The sequence below is a fragment of the Glycine max genome, chromosome 4, assembly GCF_000004515.6.
Source record: "Glycine max cultivar Williams 82 chromosome 4, Glycine_max_v4.0, whole genome shotgun sequence".
Classification (NCBI taxonomy): domain Eukaryota; kingdom Viridiplantae; phylum Streptophyta; class Magnoliopsida; order Fabales; family Fabaceae; genus Glycine; species Glycine max.
Genome location: NC_016091.4, coordinates 5,047,714 through 5,065,356, shown reverse-complemented (window position 1 = coordinate 5,065,356; position 17,643 = coordinate 5,047,714). Strand labels below are relative to the sequence as shown.

Genomic DNA, 17,643 nt, shown 5'->3' with positions numbered 1-17,643 from the left:
CATTCTTAGTCTACCCTGTTAGTTTTAATATAGCAAAACCCAACTCAGTATGACTTCACATATCCAAGTCCTTCACTAGGCCAAGGAGTCATATGACGGCTGCTAAAAAGCATAAAACCTCTCTTTCAATCTCTAGGAAGGTTTTTATATCTTTAATAACACAGAAAATTAGGAATAGACAGAAGAAGAATGGGATAATCACATGTGTGAGCAATTATACTATCCTGGTTTTTCTTGGGTAACTTGGGCATGCCCTCATACCTGGGACTGCATTTAAATTTACATTATATATTCCTTGTTTTATATTTAACTTACATTACTTTGATTCAGTAAGGCCTGGTCTTTTCAAAAGTTTTGTACTGACAGAAGAAACCATGTTTTGGCTATTTTTTTTTGCTGCAGAAAACTCTATTTTAAGAGTGAAATCATTGGATCAATAAGGCAATAAGACATTAGTTCCAAAATCAAAAGTGTCTCATCATGAATGTCAATTAATCTAAATTACTCTTATACAAATGTGGAGAAACTCATGCATAGTCTCATACGGTTAGACACTCTAATAGCAGTATCTCAAAACTAGTAGTACCCTCTCTCTCTTTTGTTTTAGTTTTAGTTTTTCATTGTAATTGCCCACTGGCTTCTAATTAAAGTTGTAGATAAAATAAAATTGTTGGTGATCAATTGCCAATGATTATATGTATTGCACTTTAGTTAGTATTTATTTATTTTATATGTATTGCATTTTATTTAAAAATAAAAATTTGAATTTAATTGAAATTGAATTACTTTATCAAAACAAGGAAATTAAAATACAAGAAATTAAATTGCTTCATCCAAACAAAAAATGTTTACAAAATGAAAAGAATTTAAATTAAGGCAATTAAAATGTCGTGTATTTGAATTTTCTAGAAATTTTTAAATCCTTCATCCAAACACAAGGCAAATGTATTTTGAGGATTATGCAGCAAGACAAAGCAAATTTTTCAACACAATAGCACAAAAAGAAAAGAAAAATGATAAAATTACATTTTTGGTCTCCCATTTTATCTCTAATTTCGAATTTGGTCCCCCAGTAAATTAATTCATAAATTTTGTCCTCATATTTTCTAAAATCATGTAATGTTGATCCCTTAGGTCACAATTAAACGTTGATCGTTAGCAAGTGATGTTAACTATTACGTGTCACGTTCTTATTGGATGAAGACTGTCACGTCTCATGTGTGTCATGTTCTGATTAGTTAATAAAAATAACAATGCATTTCATCTTTTATGGAGTTGACATCCAATCAGAACATGACACACATGACACATGTCATACAATAAGAACGTGACAACCGTTAACATCATTTGCTAACAGTCAACATTAAATTGTGGTATGAGGAACTAACATTACATGATTTTAGAAAATAGAAGGACAAAATTTGTGAAATAATTTATTGGGGGACCAAATATGAAATTAAAGACAAACTGAGAGACCAAATTTACAATTTTACAAAAAAAAAATCCCTCTAACCATGGATGTAAAAGCCGTTGTAGAAGTTCCATTAAGACATGTATGCTTTGACATACTGAGCCAAGAAGACATATAATTTTCTATAAAGTAATAAATATAATCACTTTATTTATTTATGGTACATTGTCAATCTCTTCGTGTTTTTTAATATAATAATGATATAACTTTGATAATTTTAAAAAATATATTTTATAACTTAATCTATTTTTTTAATAATTTAATTCTTCTATTCATTTTGATGTAAAGCGATGATCTAATTTTACTATATTTTGATATTTAAAACATTTATATATAAACGTTAAATTTTAAATATAAACAAACATCATATTTAAATATTATTTACTACAATAACACTTCATAAATTATAACAACATCATATCACAATGGATTGTCAAAACGAATAAAAATATATTTTTTGACTGTAAAAATGATTTCGCGTGAATAAGAAAGTAATATAGATAGATAGATTTATAGGAGAATATTATCAGATTTATGAGACATTTTTTTTCCTCTCAAAAACCAACCTTCATTTCTCCTTCTTAGTTTTCTCTCTGTCACTCTGTCTCTCTGTTTTTCATTCATCGCAGGAAAAGAAAGAAAGGAAGCAAAAAACCCTAATCTCCCGAATAGCGTTGGATTGGAGCGTTTTCAGGGCATCAATGGAGTGAAGCAGATCAAGAGGAGGAAGAGACGCAGAAATGGGGTCTACTGATAAAGAATTGGAAGAGCAGCTTCTCGAAGCCGGTAACAAGCTCCTAGATCCTCCCTCCTCAGCGGAGGAGCTCCTCCCACTCCTAGACGTAATAACGCCTTTCCCCCCCTTTTTTTTTTCTTCCCTTCAAATATCTGATTTTTTGGGGTTGCTGTTTTCCATTCCTTTAATCTGTGATTTATCAATTAATCAGTGGAGTGGAGCCTAGAAATGGTAAACTTGCTCCTGAAAGTGTCTTCCTGCAACGTTATTCTGTGATTTTGGTAGAAAAAAAGACGTGTACTTGTTTGTGATGGGATAAAGTGTTATAGCGTATGTGTTAAGTTTAAATAGACATCCTAAGATAATATAATCATATAATTGTTGCACGCCTCAAAGTTATGGGGTTCTGATTGGTGATTGGTAATATTACTAATATGCTGGAATTGTTTGGTTAGGGATGTATGAAATAGACGATGTAAGTGAAGAAAGTTGAATTAGGTCCTATTTCTTTAGTTTTTATCAATTGTTGGTTTGCTGGTGAGTGTAGTAAGCTAGGGTTTGGAGTGGTGCCAAGTGCTAACAGTGATGCTCTGTCTGAGGGATGTTGGGCTTGGTTTCAGTGGTGTTGGCAGAGGGGTTTCACACCGTAGTAATGTTTGTTCTCCCCACCCCCACCCACATTACCAAAGTACCCCACAATCTGCTGCCTCTAGACTAAATCCAGCAAGACTCACCCACCATCTTTTTGTTAATTTGCTGTTGAATATCTCGGCTTTATTTTGGTTTGGTTCTGTGATGATGGGGATGGAAGCTATCAATGATGGGTTTAGGGATTTTATGTGGAGCTAGGGGTGTCAGCTGAAAAGTTCCTCTCTCCTAACTCCTAGCTAAATGGTTCGTCAAAGTATTAAACACAATTTTGTGATTGTACATATTATTTTCTCCTTTACACTGCAGCAAGTTGAGAGTTGCCTATCAAGGGTTGAGCAGTCACCTATCGACTCCATGCAAAATGCACTCTCTCCATCATTGAAAGCATTGATTGCAGACAAACTTTTAAGGCACTCAGATGATGATGTCAAAGTTGCAGTAGCCTCTTGCATCAGTGAAATAACAAGAATCACTGCACCTGAAGCTCCTTACGATGATGATCAAATGAAGGTGTTCATGATTTTTTCTACTACAGTATATGAATGGACTTGACTATTATCCTACACTCTATGAAAGACATCAGTAAATCAATTGAATTTTACTGATGATATTTTCTTGCAGGAGGTCTTTCAATTAATAGTATCTTCGTTTGAAAATCTACATGATAAGTTAAGCCAATCATATGCAAAGAGGACCTCAATTCTTGAAACTGTTGCAAAAGTCAGATCATGTGTGGTAATGCTGGACCTTGAATGTGATGCCCTGATTTTGGAGATGTTTCAGCATTTCTTTAAAGCTATAAGGTAAGACTATAGTAAAGTTTAGCATCATCATGGCTTCAAATACTTTGTCGTCTATAATTCTTCCTCAAACATGATTTGATGACTTTGATCTTTTAGTACATTGTCTGTGTGAACTATGTTAAATGTGTTTTTATTTTTTCGTGCTTAATACCTTTTAAACATGTACTAATATTGTTGTATTTGTGTATCGTATTGAACCCAATAATCGTACTTTTACCTGTGCAACATGGTTGTTACATATATACCAAGGTATTTTTTTAGACAGTTGGAAATGCTTAATGCGGGGGGGCATGGTTCTAACTAGCTCCATTTGAAAATTTCAGTGAACATCATCCAGAAAATGTGTTTTCATCCATGGAAACAATTATGACCCTTGTTCTAGAAGAAAGTGAAGATATATCCTTAGACCTGCTGTCTCCACTCCTGGCCAGCATTAAGAAAGACAATGAGGTTGCAGTTTGACAGTTACAATTTCATTGTTTCTAGTAGATTGCGATTTTAAACTTGAACCTTGTTTTTGTTGTCCAAATTTTATCATTGTTTTGATGTTGATAATTATTGTGATCTAGGAAGTTTTTCCGATAGCCCAGAAATTGGGGGAGAGAGTCCTTGATAGTTGTGCAACCAAGCTTAAACCCTACTTGGTTCAAGCAGTGAAATCCTTGGGTATCTCTGTGGATGATTATAGTACAGTACTTGCTTCAATATGCCAAGAAGATACATCTAATGACTTGGAGAAAAATGATATATGTGTTACTAGTGAGCATGTGGTCAGTTTTCTGTTGGTTTTCTGTCAATTCATGTTTGAAACATTTTATGATGAGAAAATTCATGAACTTTTCTTTTTGTCATTTTGACTTCTTTCAGGAAGACAAGAGTGGGTCAGCAAAACAATCACCAGAGGAGTCAACACATGTATGTCCCCATTAATGCACCTGTTTTTTCAATTCTGTGGTTCTAGATTTTGATCTTCCAGGATTGAACACTGGAACATGTTGATTGTGGTTTGATCAGGTGGTTAAAAAGGATTCAAGTGAAGTTACACCCTCTTTACCAGAAAATACTGATGTGAACATATCTCCAAAGTCGGTCATGAGGAATGGTGTTGCATGTATTGGAGAAGATAATGTTTTAGGTGATTCCAAGTCCATTAAAAAACAAGAGGATGCTGATTGTTCTAATCACTCTGAAGGTTTGAATATATCTGGTCATGAGGTGCATAATGATTTGGACACTGAAAAATTTGACACTAGTAAACAAAAGCCAGAACAAGCTATCAAGAGACGACGAAAGAAATCAAGCTCTTCAACTAAATCAGCTAAACCTTCCAAGAGTCATGTTGCTGCTAACGAGAAGGAAACTAAGAAATTGATTGACTATGAAAGCAACAGGAAGAAAGTTCCTAGTTCCTCTCATGAGGACCATTCTGTTGAAGAAGCAGGACCTCCAGAGAATGACAAAGAAGTTGATGCTAAGATTTCATCACCAAAGGCATGCAATGATGAATCTGAAGTTGTTGCTTCTCCACCAAGTGATAGCTTCTATGATGAAAATCATTCAAAGAAACTTGGGCGAACAAAAAAGAAAGATAGGGATGCTGAGGGTGTTTCAAAGGTGTCTGGAGCTGCTAGTGATTCAGAAGCCAAACCTGTCAGGTGGTCAGTGAAAAAGGCACTTGGTCAGAAGTCTGATGTGAAAAAAACCAATGTGGTGGATTCAGTGACAAAAGGAAGTGGGGCAACAAATGGTGCAGATGCTAAAAAGCATTCAGCAAAGAAATTAGATGAAAACAAAAAGGGTAGTGGTGGACCCTCTTCAAGGCAGATGGAGGAGAAGAAAAAGGTTAGGCAGGGCAAAGCTAACTCTGAAACAGATGTAGCAAAGTCATCTGCTCTGGATGTGGACAAGGTATCTTTTTGTGCTTTGTACAGTGCTTGCTTCTTTGCTACTGATTATCAACATTTTTGCTACACGATTTTATGCTGCTTTGTTATTTTTAGAAGTAAAGCATTAAAGGAATCATTGCTAATTATTTAGGAAATGGTTTCTTCCCTGCGGTCTGGTACAAAGTCAACTAAAAATGAAAATTCTGAGGAGACTCCCAAGACAAATGTGAAAAGGAAACACAGTTCAGGAAAAGAAAATGTATGTATCCTGTTTGCTCTGAATTTTTAAATTATAATATTGAAACTTCCCAAGATATATACGCTAGGTAACTTTTCCTTTATTAAAAATCCTTTATTTAGATGTGTCATTCTAATTCCAAAATTTTCAGTGTCTTCTCGTGCTGATCACTAATTATCTTGCTGCTTGCTGTATCAGGAGTCTAATGCGAAGGAATATGGTCAAAACCTTGTAGGTTTACGGGTCAAAGTTTGGTGGCCTGATGATCGTGAGTAAGTACTTAGCATGTCTTCAGTTTTTGCATGCCATCACTGGAAATTTTGGTTAACAAGGGGCCAGGAAGTGCTTTGTGCTGTTTGGCATTTACTTTTAAATTGTAATATATAGTTTTTGAATATGTGGTTGTCTGTGAATTGAAACATGTGTTTTAGACCTCTTAATGTGGACTAAGGTTGTGTTCGTGATATTTGCATTATGTGTATTACAGTTACAATTACTACATGTATCGTTGGGTAAACCTTTCTGCTGAAGTTATCGTGGTCTTGATGGTTGAGTTCAAGATTTCCCTTATTGGCTTATATGTTTTTTTCTTAATTTATTTCAACACTTTTTATGTTAAACTGTGCTTTATAATAATTAAAAAATTACTTTTTATAAATTGTAATAGGTACTTTATGTAAAATTTAGTGTGGGAAAGCTTTGATGTGAAATAGCTGGAGAGAATATGTTTGATCTAAACTAGGGTATATCATCATGCACATTCTATTCTTGATCAGTTTGCCTGTTCATTTTGATGTAATAGAAGTATTTACTATATATTTTCACTGACACATAATCTGTTACAGGTTTTACAAAGGTGTTATTGATTCTTTTGATTCTGCCAAAAAGAAGCACAAGGTGATTTGATAGTTTATTAGTTATTAAGTTACCCTTCCTATCACTGAGAAAAAGCTTTGTATTCTTTTTGCTCTGCCCATTTAAGCATCTTTAACTGTTTGTCAGAATGTCTAGATGCCATAATATCTCAGGCATTTTGATTTATTTTTTTTGGGGGGTGGGGTGGGGGGTGATACATTTAGCATTGATTTAAATTGCCGAAAAAAAATGCCAGTATTGCTGTTATGGGCCATTTGTTTGTGCCTTTTTTTTAAGGAAAAGGTAGAAAAATGAATTTTTAAATTGAAAAAAAATCAAACACTTGACATTCTACTTCTATCCCTATATATAAGAACTTTTAACTAATTCAAGGGATTTAAGAAATTTAGTTAATGTAGTTTAGTAGCATTAAATTTGTCAATCATGGGTGATACAAATAGAACAACTAGATGTTCTCCTAGTACCTAGAATACCATTCAGTGCTGGTGTCTAGATATAAGGACTGTAAATCCCTCTTTTGTATCAGTACCTCTGGTACTGTTTAATCTTATATATATAATACATTATTTTGTTGATCAAAAAAAAAAATTTGTCAATCATTTATATAAGAACTTTTAACTAATTCATTCTTTCCACCTAATTAATTAATGTGTGCTGGTTATCTTCAATTCTCAAAGAGAGAGAATGAATTTATCTTATTAATTTATAGTATTTATTTATTGACTACAAAAATATTGAAGTAATTAAGAGTATTCCGGGCTGACCCCAAAAAAATTAAGAGTATTTTGGTAAAAAAAAAAAATTAATCCAATAAACAACTTGAAGAGGGTCTTATGTAAAGGGACAAGCAAATTTCTTAAAAGAATTTTATATATAGTAACAGAGGTGGTAATTGGAAAGGTTTTCCTTGAAAATAAAAGTAAATCACAAACAATGAAAAAGAGTCATTTTAGTGCTTTTCTCATGAGCTTGAAAGAGTTGCATGTGGAAAAAAAAGCTATTTCATTAAAGCCCTTTTTTCAAAATTTATTCAAATGCACCCTGTTTTATCTTCTGACACCTGTTCTCTATTTTTTAGGTCTTGTATGATGATGGTGATGAAGAAACATTAAATCTTGTGAAGGAGAAATGGAAGGTCATTGAAGCTGATGACTCAGATGCAGATGAGGTTGGTCTATGCCTTGTACTTTTTACACCAAATTTTCTGTGTCTAAATTAATGGCAATTATTTCTGTGGACAGGAAGAACGAAGTGATCGTGCAAGTCTTGATGCTTCCACTGATATGTATGTGCTGCATATTGATAATGTCATTTTTTGGCGATACATCTTTTGGCTGTATTATCTGATATTTTTCATGCATGTTTTTATGGGGTATGCATATATTGTGATGCTGCCCTTTGGCAGAAATTGTGTATCTGTTCTTGGCTTAGTTGGTGTATTGGTGCTGTTGTTTGTGCTTGTTAGTGATGTCTTGGATACGTTGTTTGAAAGAAAGCTACCATGATATATATGACCCCAAAACCTGAACCTACTCGTTTTGCAAATGTGTATTTTGTGACTGATGATTTGCCCGTGTACTTAACCTGGAGCTTTTGATATGATTTGTCCTATAGCATAGTTCTGAAATTCCCCCCTCTCTGGTTGGTCCAATGTATTTGTTGTATATTTGATGTTCCAATATATCTGTGGCCTTTAATTATTGAAGCTGCTGGAAATCCAGAGCATGTAAGGGTTGCAAACTTTCAGTTGAACTTAATAAATTGTGTTGATTGCTTGAAGAATTATTTTTAAAAAAACTGTTCATATGCTTTAATTTATTGGAAACTTTTTTGACACTGATGTGCCCAGTTAACTGATATATATAGATGGAAAAGTGCCAAATTGTAGGACATGCCTATTTGTAAACCTCAAAGAAATTGGGCTATGTACTGCATTGGTTTGATCTTTATCAATTACGAATGTGTTAGTAGATTGCTTAATGTTTTCCCTTTGTTTTGAAGGATTCAAATGGACATGTCTTGTTTATTGCTGTATTTTGTGATTCTCTTTGATGCTGTGGCTTACATGGTGTGCTTTCCAGCTGTTTCTTTATTTGGTCTTTATTTACATTGGCATCGTTCTCTGATCCTATTCAGGCCACCAAAGAAGAAAGGGAAAAGAAGTGCTGGTGAGTCAACCAAGCAAGGAAAGATGGATGCTTCTTCCAGAAGGTTTGTGAATATCAATTAATCCATTTCAGTGCTACTACGTCTTGTTTGATATCTAAATTTTTACTTCAATTTGTAGCAGCGGAGCAGCAACATCCAATAGATCAAAGGGTGCATCCACGAAGTCTAGCCAGAAGTCCAAAGATGGCAACAAATCCAAAGATTCCAAGACTATTAGCAAACCTGAGGGTGAAGTTAGTAGAAAATCCAAGGGTGGTAGTAGTAAATCTACTGTTGCTGCTAAAAAATTCAGTAATAAATCCAAAATCACTGATACTTCAATTGAATCAAAGGATGATGACACTGGCACGCCAAAACCCCCTGCCAAGTCTAAGCATGAAACTCCAAAAAGTGGAAAATCCAAGCAAGAAACCCTGAAGACTGCCCTTTCAAAAGTAAAACATCTCAAAAGTGGTGGAAAGACTGATGTTAATGGTAAGAGCAAGGTGAAATCTGGTTCATCGAAGAGAAAATATTCTGAGAATGAGAACTCAGATGTTTGAGCAGGGGAGGTAGAAGATGCCAAGGACAAGACTTCGTGTTCATCAAAGTCACAAGGAAGTGGGTACTTATTCTCGCTGTTTATTCCTTACCTGTCTTGTGCTTACAGCATTTAATTTTTTCTTCCTTTCGCCAGAGTGATCAAATGAATTTAGGCCGTGTATCAGGCAGCTGTTCATCATTTGTGGTAATTATCTCGTTGTTGCTGGCATTATTTTCTCCAATTGTTAGTTAGGCTAGTTTAGTTGTAGTATGGGTTAATATCTCTAGTTACTTTTCATTGTTTCTAAACTAGATGAATGTTATTTGAAGGCAACGCCTGAAAATATTTGGCTGGCAATCTTCATTTAACGAATGCATTGGCACTCCCTGATGCTGACAGGTTGACTAATGACTACTTACTATCTACCGAATTAACGTTTTTGGATTGCTTAGTGCTTTAGATGTGGTTGTTGTTTTGTTGAGAAATACGTACAGCACAATTGATGTAGTGGAAGCTATTGAAGTTGGCCAGTTGGGGGGCCACTAAGTGGAAGGCAATCTTTGTACGGTTTGTTTGGTTTCGATTTGCATGTTTGAGCGTTCAATATTAGCTAGTACATAGATATCAACGCAATATTACTTCCTGAGAATCTTTAGTGAGTTAACGTATTCCATAATTTACATTGATCCATTTGTTTTCCTAGTGAAGTGCGCAAACTTTGTTCCATTCTTTTTGACATTTGTTTTTTGACCTTGATTCCACCCCCACCTCCACCAGGCACCCAAAAAGAAAGTATGCAAAATAAGGGAAATGCCTTCGCCTTTAGCGTTTTTCACATTTATGTTAATTTTTTTGCGAGGTTAGGGTGAATGTTTTAAGCTTTTTTTTTTGTTAATAAATCCGAACTATTTATTTAAGATACACTTCTATTTTTATTGTCTATATGCTCCTGATATGAATTGCAATTCTTATGGTGGGCCTGACACTGGAACATATTTCGGGCTGTTGCTTCCTGCACCTCCAAGTTGCTCCTTGTACTGTTCCTGAATGTTCTCTTGCCTTCTGGCTTGGCTATTCTGAAAGTCAAAATCTCTAATCAATTTGGAATGTAATTTTACATTATGGGTTGGTCATTCTGGAAAGGAAAAAGAGGTGCAGGAAGCAACTTGAAGGTGTAGGAAATAACAGTCCATATTTCATTAGCACATGGAGGAAAGCGTGACCTTTTTAATTTTCATCATATTCGTAGATGAGTGCAAATGGATAAGATTTTGGTAAAATTAGTCTCCTATTAATTGGGAAATATCTTTGTGCAAACACAAAAACAGTATATATATAATCAGTAAAGACCGGTGATTTTGGAAACAAATGTCTTCAACAATTTCATCTTACTTTTGTTAAGTTCTACATATCAAAAATCAGTTTCATGAAATTAAATTTGCTGTGGCACGAGACATGAAACTTCAGTTTTAATTTTTAATCAACAACGGTTTTGATCTTTCAAAAAATCCTTATAAGAAAATTTTGTCCTTCCTGCTGTGGATCGTCGATTTTAAAATTGCACCCCCACAGACTACGATCAAATAATCCCTTTCTTGTTACAGACCATAGCTGGTGGTGGTTTTGCCTTTTCATAGTTTAGTTAGAACTCCAAACCTTTTAGCTGCCTTTGATCGTTGATTTTTATAATATATTGTAGCAGGTTTATTTTCTCTCCATCTTATTGATGATTATTTTTTATTAGTCTTTTCTTCTCTTTTTTTTGGTCAAACCTTACTGCAAAGTGAAATTACATGTCGTGTACCTATTATACAAGAGGCCAAAACCCAATTGAATGTATGGGTCATGCAAAAGTGACTTTGCTTTTGTCCTCTTGCTAAAGGCACATATATTCATTATCACTGATCACCACTCAGAATTTTATACTTTTTGAATTGATTTGCAAACTCCACTTTTTCTTTTCTAGCTGCATATTCTCTTTTGAAAGAGATTAATTCATGCATCAGAAAGACGGCACTTTGTCAGAATATATATAAAAGAATCCACTAATTTCAATAGTAAGTTTTTTTATTATTTATCTTCATCATTCATTTTTTAAGATCTAATAATTATAATAAATAATTTGTCTTAAGCATTAAATTTCAAAAAAATGAATGAGTGAAGTAGATTCCCCTCCCCCCCCTCTCTGTTATATTCACACACACGCAAGGAGAAATTAAGTTACTCCTAGAATAATTTTACAAGAATTATTCTTCATCATAATCATTAATTTTTTTGAAATCTAATGGTTAAGATTAGCTATCAATTACAATCATTAGATTTCAAGAAAATGAAAATAAAGATGAAAAGTAACTATAAAAGAATTACTCTTGGAGTAAGTTATTCTCTCTCTAGCGAGTTATAACTAGAGAATATCTTAAAATACATAATGTTGTAGTTTGTTAACGCACTTAAATTAAAAATAAAAGAGTGTATACGTTGATAAACCCTGTTTCATAACGTATACACCCTTATTTTTTAGTATGAGTACATTAGCAAGTTACATTATTGTGTATTTTAAGATATTCTTCAATTAGAGCTTGTTAATACACTACACTCATGCTAAAAAATATGAGTGTTTACATTAGAAAAATCTTTCTCTCTATATATATGATCTTTTTATTTAGGTGAGAATGAAAATGAATAATTTTAATCCTTAAAAGTTTTGTTAAAGAAGAAAATAAAACCTTAAATTTAAATGGAAGACCAAAATTAAAAAACCTATTAAAAAATTTACTCAAACAGTGGTGGTATCATTATCACTTTTGTTGTTATTGTTGTACTGCCGTAATTGTTATCTATGATAGTAACGATAATGGAGATAACAACAAAAGAGTGTGCTTTTAACATGGAAGAGTAAGAATAATGAATCTTTAACTCTAAAATAAAGATTAAGTTATTTCATGGATCTTTGGATTATTTGATATTTTTAATTAGGTTTTTAAATTATTTGTTTCAATTGGGTCATTGAACTTGAATTTATTTTTTAATTTGATCCTATTATCTAATTGACATTATGAAAAGTTATTTGCTTAAGTTAATTATGTGAGTTTGTAACAAGGTTGTTGTAAGATGGAGTTTGAAAAGGCCTGCAATAGAATATTTAGGTTGAGTGAATAGAAAAAATGAGAATATTGGATGAAGAACATGGTTAAGAATACTAAGTTTAGAACCTATGGAGGTGAAAATACCCAATGCAAACCTACAAATGTGAATATACTAGATTTGGGGATTGGTTTTGATCAGTGTAGGGTTTTAATCAACAAGAATGTTGAATGAAGTGTTACCGTGTGACATGTCGTAAAGTGTGAGTTGCTGAGAAATCGACAACCAAGAATGTTACAAATGGTACCAAAGTCGACCTTTATTCTAGTGTAGTGTGATTCGAGGACGAATCAGACGAAAGCTAGTAGACATGTAACACCTCAGACGAATTACATTGAAATGAAAGAAATCCAAAGGTTGTACAAGCATGAGACTATGTAGTTGAGAATGACTTATAAAAATTAATTGATACTGTCTATACCGACAAGATGTATCTACTTTTCGGTAGACTATCACTTAAGAATTCCACGATTAAGTGTGCTTACCTTGAAGTAGTTATGAGATGGGTGACCTTTCGAGAAGTTTCCCATAAAGTGTGAATGAGGGCAAAATACATTGATATGTTCCATGTTAACTTGTGAGGATAATCATTGATTCTGGAAGCAACTAAAGCAAATTGTGGAGGTCTAAAAAAAGACTACTTACGGAGGGTTATGATCGAAGGAAGATTTGATCAACAAAGATGTTGAGTGAAATGTCTTAGAGTGTGAGTTGTCAAGAAGTCAATAATAAAAAATGTCACAAATTAAGTTCATCTACTTAATTTTTCATAAAAATAGTTAGTCGAAATGATTCCATTAAAAAATAAATACGTATTCAAGGATCCAATTGAAAAAAAAAAAGAAAATATATGAATATAATTAAAAATTATCAAATAATTCATGAACGCCTACCGTAACTTAATCAAATAAAATAATAGAGGATGAATATTGAATCACAAAATTTACTTTTTCTTGAAAGATATGTTAAATAAATTATACTAATATAATATTTTTAAGTTAATAGTTATAACAATTTATTTTTAAATTACAAAGTCAAAAATCATCCCTCCTGTTATCCTAATATAGTTGTCATCGTAGGTTGTTTTACATAATAAAAAAATAATAAAGAAATAAAAAAAGTAATAATTTTATAAAATTAAATTTATATTATCGTTAATTTATTTATAGATTTCGTTATTCATCATAATATTATAAGGGATATAAATAAAAAAGTATAACTAATGTTACATTAAAAAAAGAGAAATTCTTGACCGGATACAAACCCAACACCTCTTCCTTACCCACAATCAATAAAAAAATTACAAAACTAATACGTAAAAAACAAATAAATCCAACTTATAAAATAAAACAACTAACATTTAAAACAAATAAATAGAATTCACGATTTTCTTACTACCGTTTGGGCGTAACCGTCTCTCCTTCCTTTTGTTTCTGTATCAAAATCTTTGTTAAAAATGTTAACCTTTTTTTTTTTAATTAGCTTATGAGTTATGATGGGGGAATGAAATGTCTATTATAAGCTATTTTATTATGTACGTTAATTATAAAGTTATTTTAAATGGTATATTACTTAATATGATAAATAATTATTTGATCTATGAGATTATGAATTAGATTTTATTTTTTAAAAAAAATAAAGGATAAATACAAAATTGAAGAATTTACATGTATTTATAGATCTATAAGGTATAATAATCATATGTATTGGGTTTTATTTTTCTTATAATATTCATGTGATATTTTTATATTTTATACGTGTATTACACAAAAAATTAAGTAAAAGAAAAGGAAGTATTACTGTACTAATCATTAAAAATAGAGAAACATATTTCAAGAGGTTTTGATATATAAGGAGAGAGATAGGGTTAATGAAAATATTAGAGAAAAAATCGTGCGATTTGATTATTTGTTTTTTTATTTTATGAGTTGAATTTTTTTTATTAGTTGTAAATTTTTATTGGTGGTGTGTAAGGATGAGATATTGGATATGTGTCCACCTAATTATTTTTAGATAATTTTTTTTACACGATATATTTTTTTCTCTTATTTCATTTGAAAGTGCATTTCACACACCACCTTTACAGGTAGCCAAAAAGATTCTCTCGACAATTTCAAACTACCTTCCTTTTATTGTTAACTTGTATATACTTAATTAATCCCTTATCTCTTTTTAATCTTTCCTCTTTTATCTTCATCACTTGTCCCTTTTACTAATTGTTTATCCCTTTTTGTCTCCTCGCTAATTTGAATTTTAATAGTTTTTTTTTTATAAAAAAAATAAATGACCAGTGATTAAATTATTCTTTTTACAACAGACATATTAGTGTTTGATCTTACAAAGGTTTTTCTATGATTTATGCGATTACAAATATTAATTATATGCCTTTAAATATGGGTATGAAGAAATCAATATCACTATCTCTCTTTTCGATAGAGGAATTTAAGATTATTCAAATTTTTTCGAAATTCATCCTTTTCCATATAAATAATTTTTACCTATAAACTTGATTCAATTTGTCATTAATTGGGTTAGTTCAATTGAGCTTGACAAGAAAATTACACAAATTCAGTCTAATCTAAAAAGAACATTTTGATAAAGAAGATTTTGATTGCTTTAAGTGATGAGTTTAGTCAAACCTTATCCAACTCTACTCATGTAGACTCATGTATTTTACTTTCCATCTCTTTAATTAAACTAAGTAAGGGTTTATTGGAATAAATAACTTAATTAAGTGTTTATTGAAATATTTTTCGTATAAGATACTTAATTATGTATAAGTTGCTTCTATGATTGAAAAGAAAATAAAGTTAAACTATATATTTTGATATAACCTGTAAATTATTTTCCGAGTTATCTTAAAGATTTAATGAAATAACTTAAATATAACTTACAAATATATAAACTTTGTTATAAGTTTTCTCAATCACATACTCAAATACTTATCTCGCAAAATAGGTCAAAATTAACTTTAAATAAAATATTCCAAACGCATGAAATTAAGGAGTCTTTTCCTCTCTTTTTTTTTTTTTTTTCATTTGAACCAAATCCAATCTTAATCTGTACACGGAATAAATTTGAAACGTACAATATACGCAATTTATTACCCCGACATCTATTTTGAGTTTTGTAAATTGTTTTGAAACGTACTTGATTTATTACCCCTATATCTATTTTCATTTCTTAATTAATGCTATTGCATACTTATTTTCTTTTTTAGAGAGCATACTTTTTCTTTTAGCAATGTCGAAATAGGATTTTTTTTAAGGTGAACTCGGATATCTTTGTGACGAGAGTGAGTTATTCTTTTGAGATATTAAGATTTATTTAAAAGATTATTTTTTTTACTAAATATTTTTTTATATACACTGACTTCAGATCAAATTCCTAATTTCGTGCTTAAGGGATAAGATTATATATAAATTATATCACACCATGTTCATGACATTGAAATAATATATGATTTTAAAGTTGTGTTTGTTTCAAGGTATAAATACACATTCCTGAAAAAGTGAATTTGTGAATATTACACTCCTATGTCTGATCCAAATTTTAAAAAATCAATACTTTCAAAACCTGTTGATTTTCAGAAATATAAAATGTTCACATTTGTCTTACTTTTCATTCTCTAGGTGAAATATAGATATCTTGCATTTTCATAAAGATATATTTAAATATTTATTGATATACATTAATTAAAATTTGAACTAAATAATCAATAATATATAAAAAATATTCATATAAATTATAAAAAAAGAATTTAATATCGACCATGCCCAGAATAATATGAAACCAAGTTCTCAATGCACATGGGCTTGCAAGTTGTAACTCTCTCGAGTCTCCACCCCACCTGCCTTTGATTCCTCAACAACGGATCCCTCGTGGTGTACGGATGTAAACTGATCGCAGTTATGTTTTCATTCCCACTTGTCTTTGAGTCTTTTGAAAACTTCACCCATGCTTTAATACTACATTTCTTCATTATTAATTATTATGATCTGCTTAAAAAATCAATTTGTTTCGTTCATATATTAGTCAAGGCTTATATTTTAAGTTTCATTCATATATTTATATGTGATACTGCCTTCTATAATATTTTGTCAGATATTATTAATTTATGTTGCTATTATGAATACAACTATTGTGGGCATGGTCATGAAAAATATTGTATAATTATATTTAAGAAACCCTTTTAAAAAAATCAGTATGATTGATCCCTCGTTTATTTGATTCCATATGATGTTTTATTTATCATCTTATTACATTTTTTATGCTTGTAATATTACTTAATTATCATAAACATAATTATGCATTTGTAAAAATTCAATGATTTAATATCTCTACTAAACCATATATATATATACACATTTTAATAAATTAAATATTATTTTTTGGGATAATGGTCTTATTTATCGTGGAAATAAGTATACAAAATATCTTGAAAATTAAATAATTTATATTATATTTAATTTAGGTAATTTTGATGTATACTTATGTGATTTAAAATGTTCGATTGTAAATATAATTTGTTTCAATGTTTTTTACGCATATAATTGTAAAAGAGTATATTAGTCAAACATAAAGAAATTTTAATCTCCTTGGGGAGACCGACCAACACTCATTAAATATAAAATGAGACCAAAAAATTTCGTGTTTTAATAAATGTCACCCCAATAGTAAAAAGTATTTAAGAGAATGCGCTCCTATAATTATTTTCACTTGGAAGTCTTAAGCAAGTTTTGGTGAATAAAAATTAATTTAAATACTTCCTTCATTCCAAGATAATGGTCTTTTTAACTTTTTTTTTTTTTCCAAAATGATAGTGATTTTAATTTTTTAAACTATTTTTCAATAATATCCCTAGACATAATTAAGAATGCCAATTAATACTTGCATTGAAAAGAGACATTCTTCATAAGAATAACTTAATGGATAGTGGAATGTATTGTTATTGGTGGTTTAATGGGATGATTTATGATGAAAATTTTAGAATGTTTTAGTCTAAATTTGTATTTCCTCTAGACTGATAAATAAAAATAAATATTTTTATATTATTTAAGAAAGTTGAAATCATTTAATTTTAATAATCTCAAATAAAATATAAGGGTATTCCTAAAATGTCATTAGTTGTAATTTGATATCATGA

The 17,643-nt window shown here is 31.1% G+C and overlaps 1 protein-coding gene across 4 annotated transcripts; it reads left to right on the top strand.

Annotated features, from left to right (window-relative positions):
- Positions 1 to 1,921: 1,921 nt before the first annotated feature.
- Positions 1,922 to 10,079, top strand: LOC100818050 (uncharacterized). 4 transcript variants are annotated; one of them, XR_003266710.2, is made up of 16 exons: positions 1,922 to 2,313; positions 3,165 to 3,368; positions 3,480 to 3,661; positions 3,985 to 4,111; positions 4,231 to 4,431; positions 4,529 to 4,576; positions 4,676 to 5,569; positions 5,699 to 5,806; positions 5,984 to 6,057; positions 6,631 to 6,682; positions 7,740 to 7,829; positions 7,903 to 7,946; positions 8,798 to 8,872; positions 8,949 to 9,430; positions 9,507 to 9,557; positions 9,683 to 10,079. XR_003266710.2 is itself a non-coding variant. In XM_014774491.3 (14 exons), exons 1-14 carry the CDS (start codon positions 2,212 to 2,214, stop codon positions 9,370 to 9,372), a joined length of 2,622 nt encoding a protein of 873 aa, XP_014629977.1. In that variant the 5' UTR covers positions 1,922 to 2,211; the 3' UTR covers positions 9,373 to 9,923. The 4 variants fall into 4 exon arrangements, 1 of the variants encoding a protein (XP_014629977.1); XR_003266709.2 differs by having other exon boundaries at positions 8,949 to 9,557; XR_001387800.3 differs by having other exon boundaries at positions 9,507 to 9,923.
- Positions 10,080 to 17,643: the final 7,564 nt, after the last annotated feature.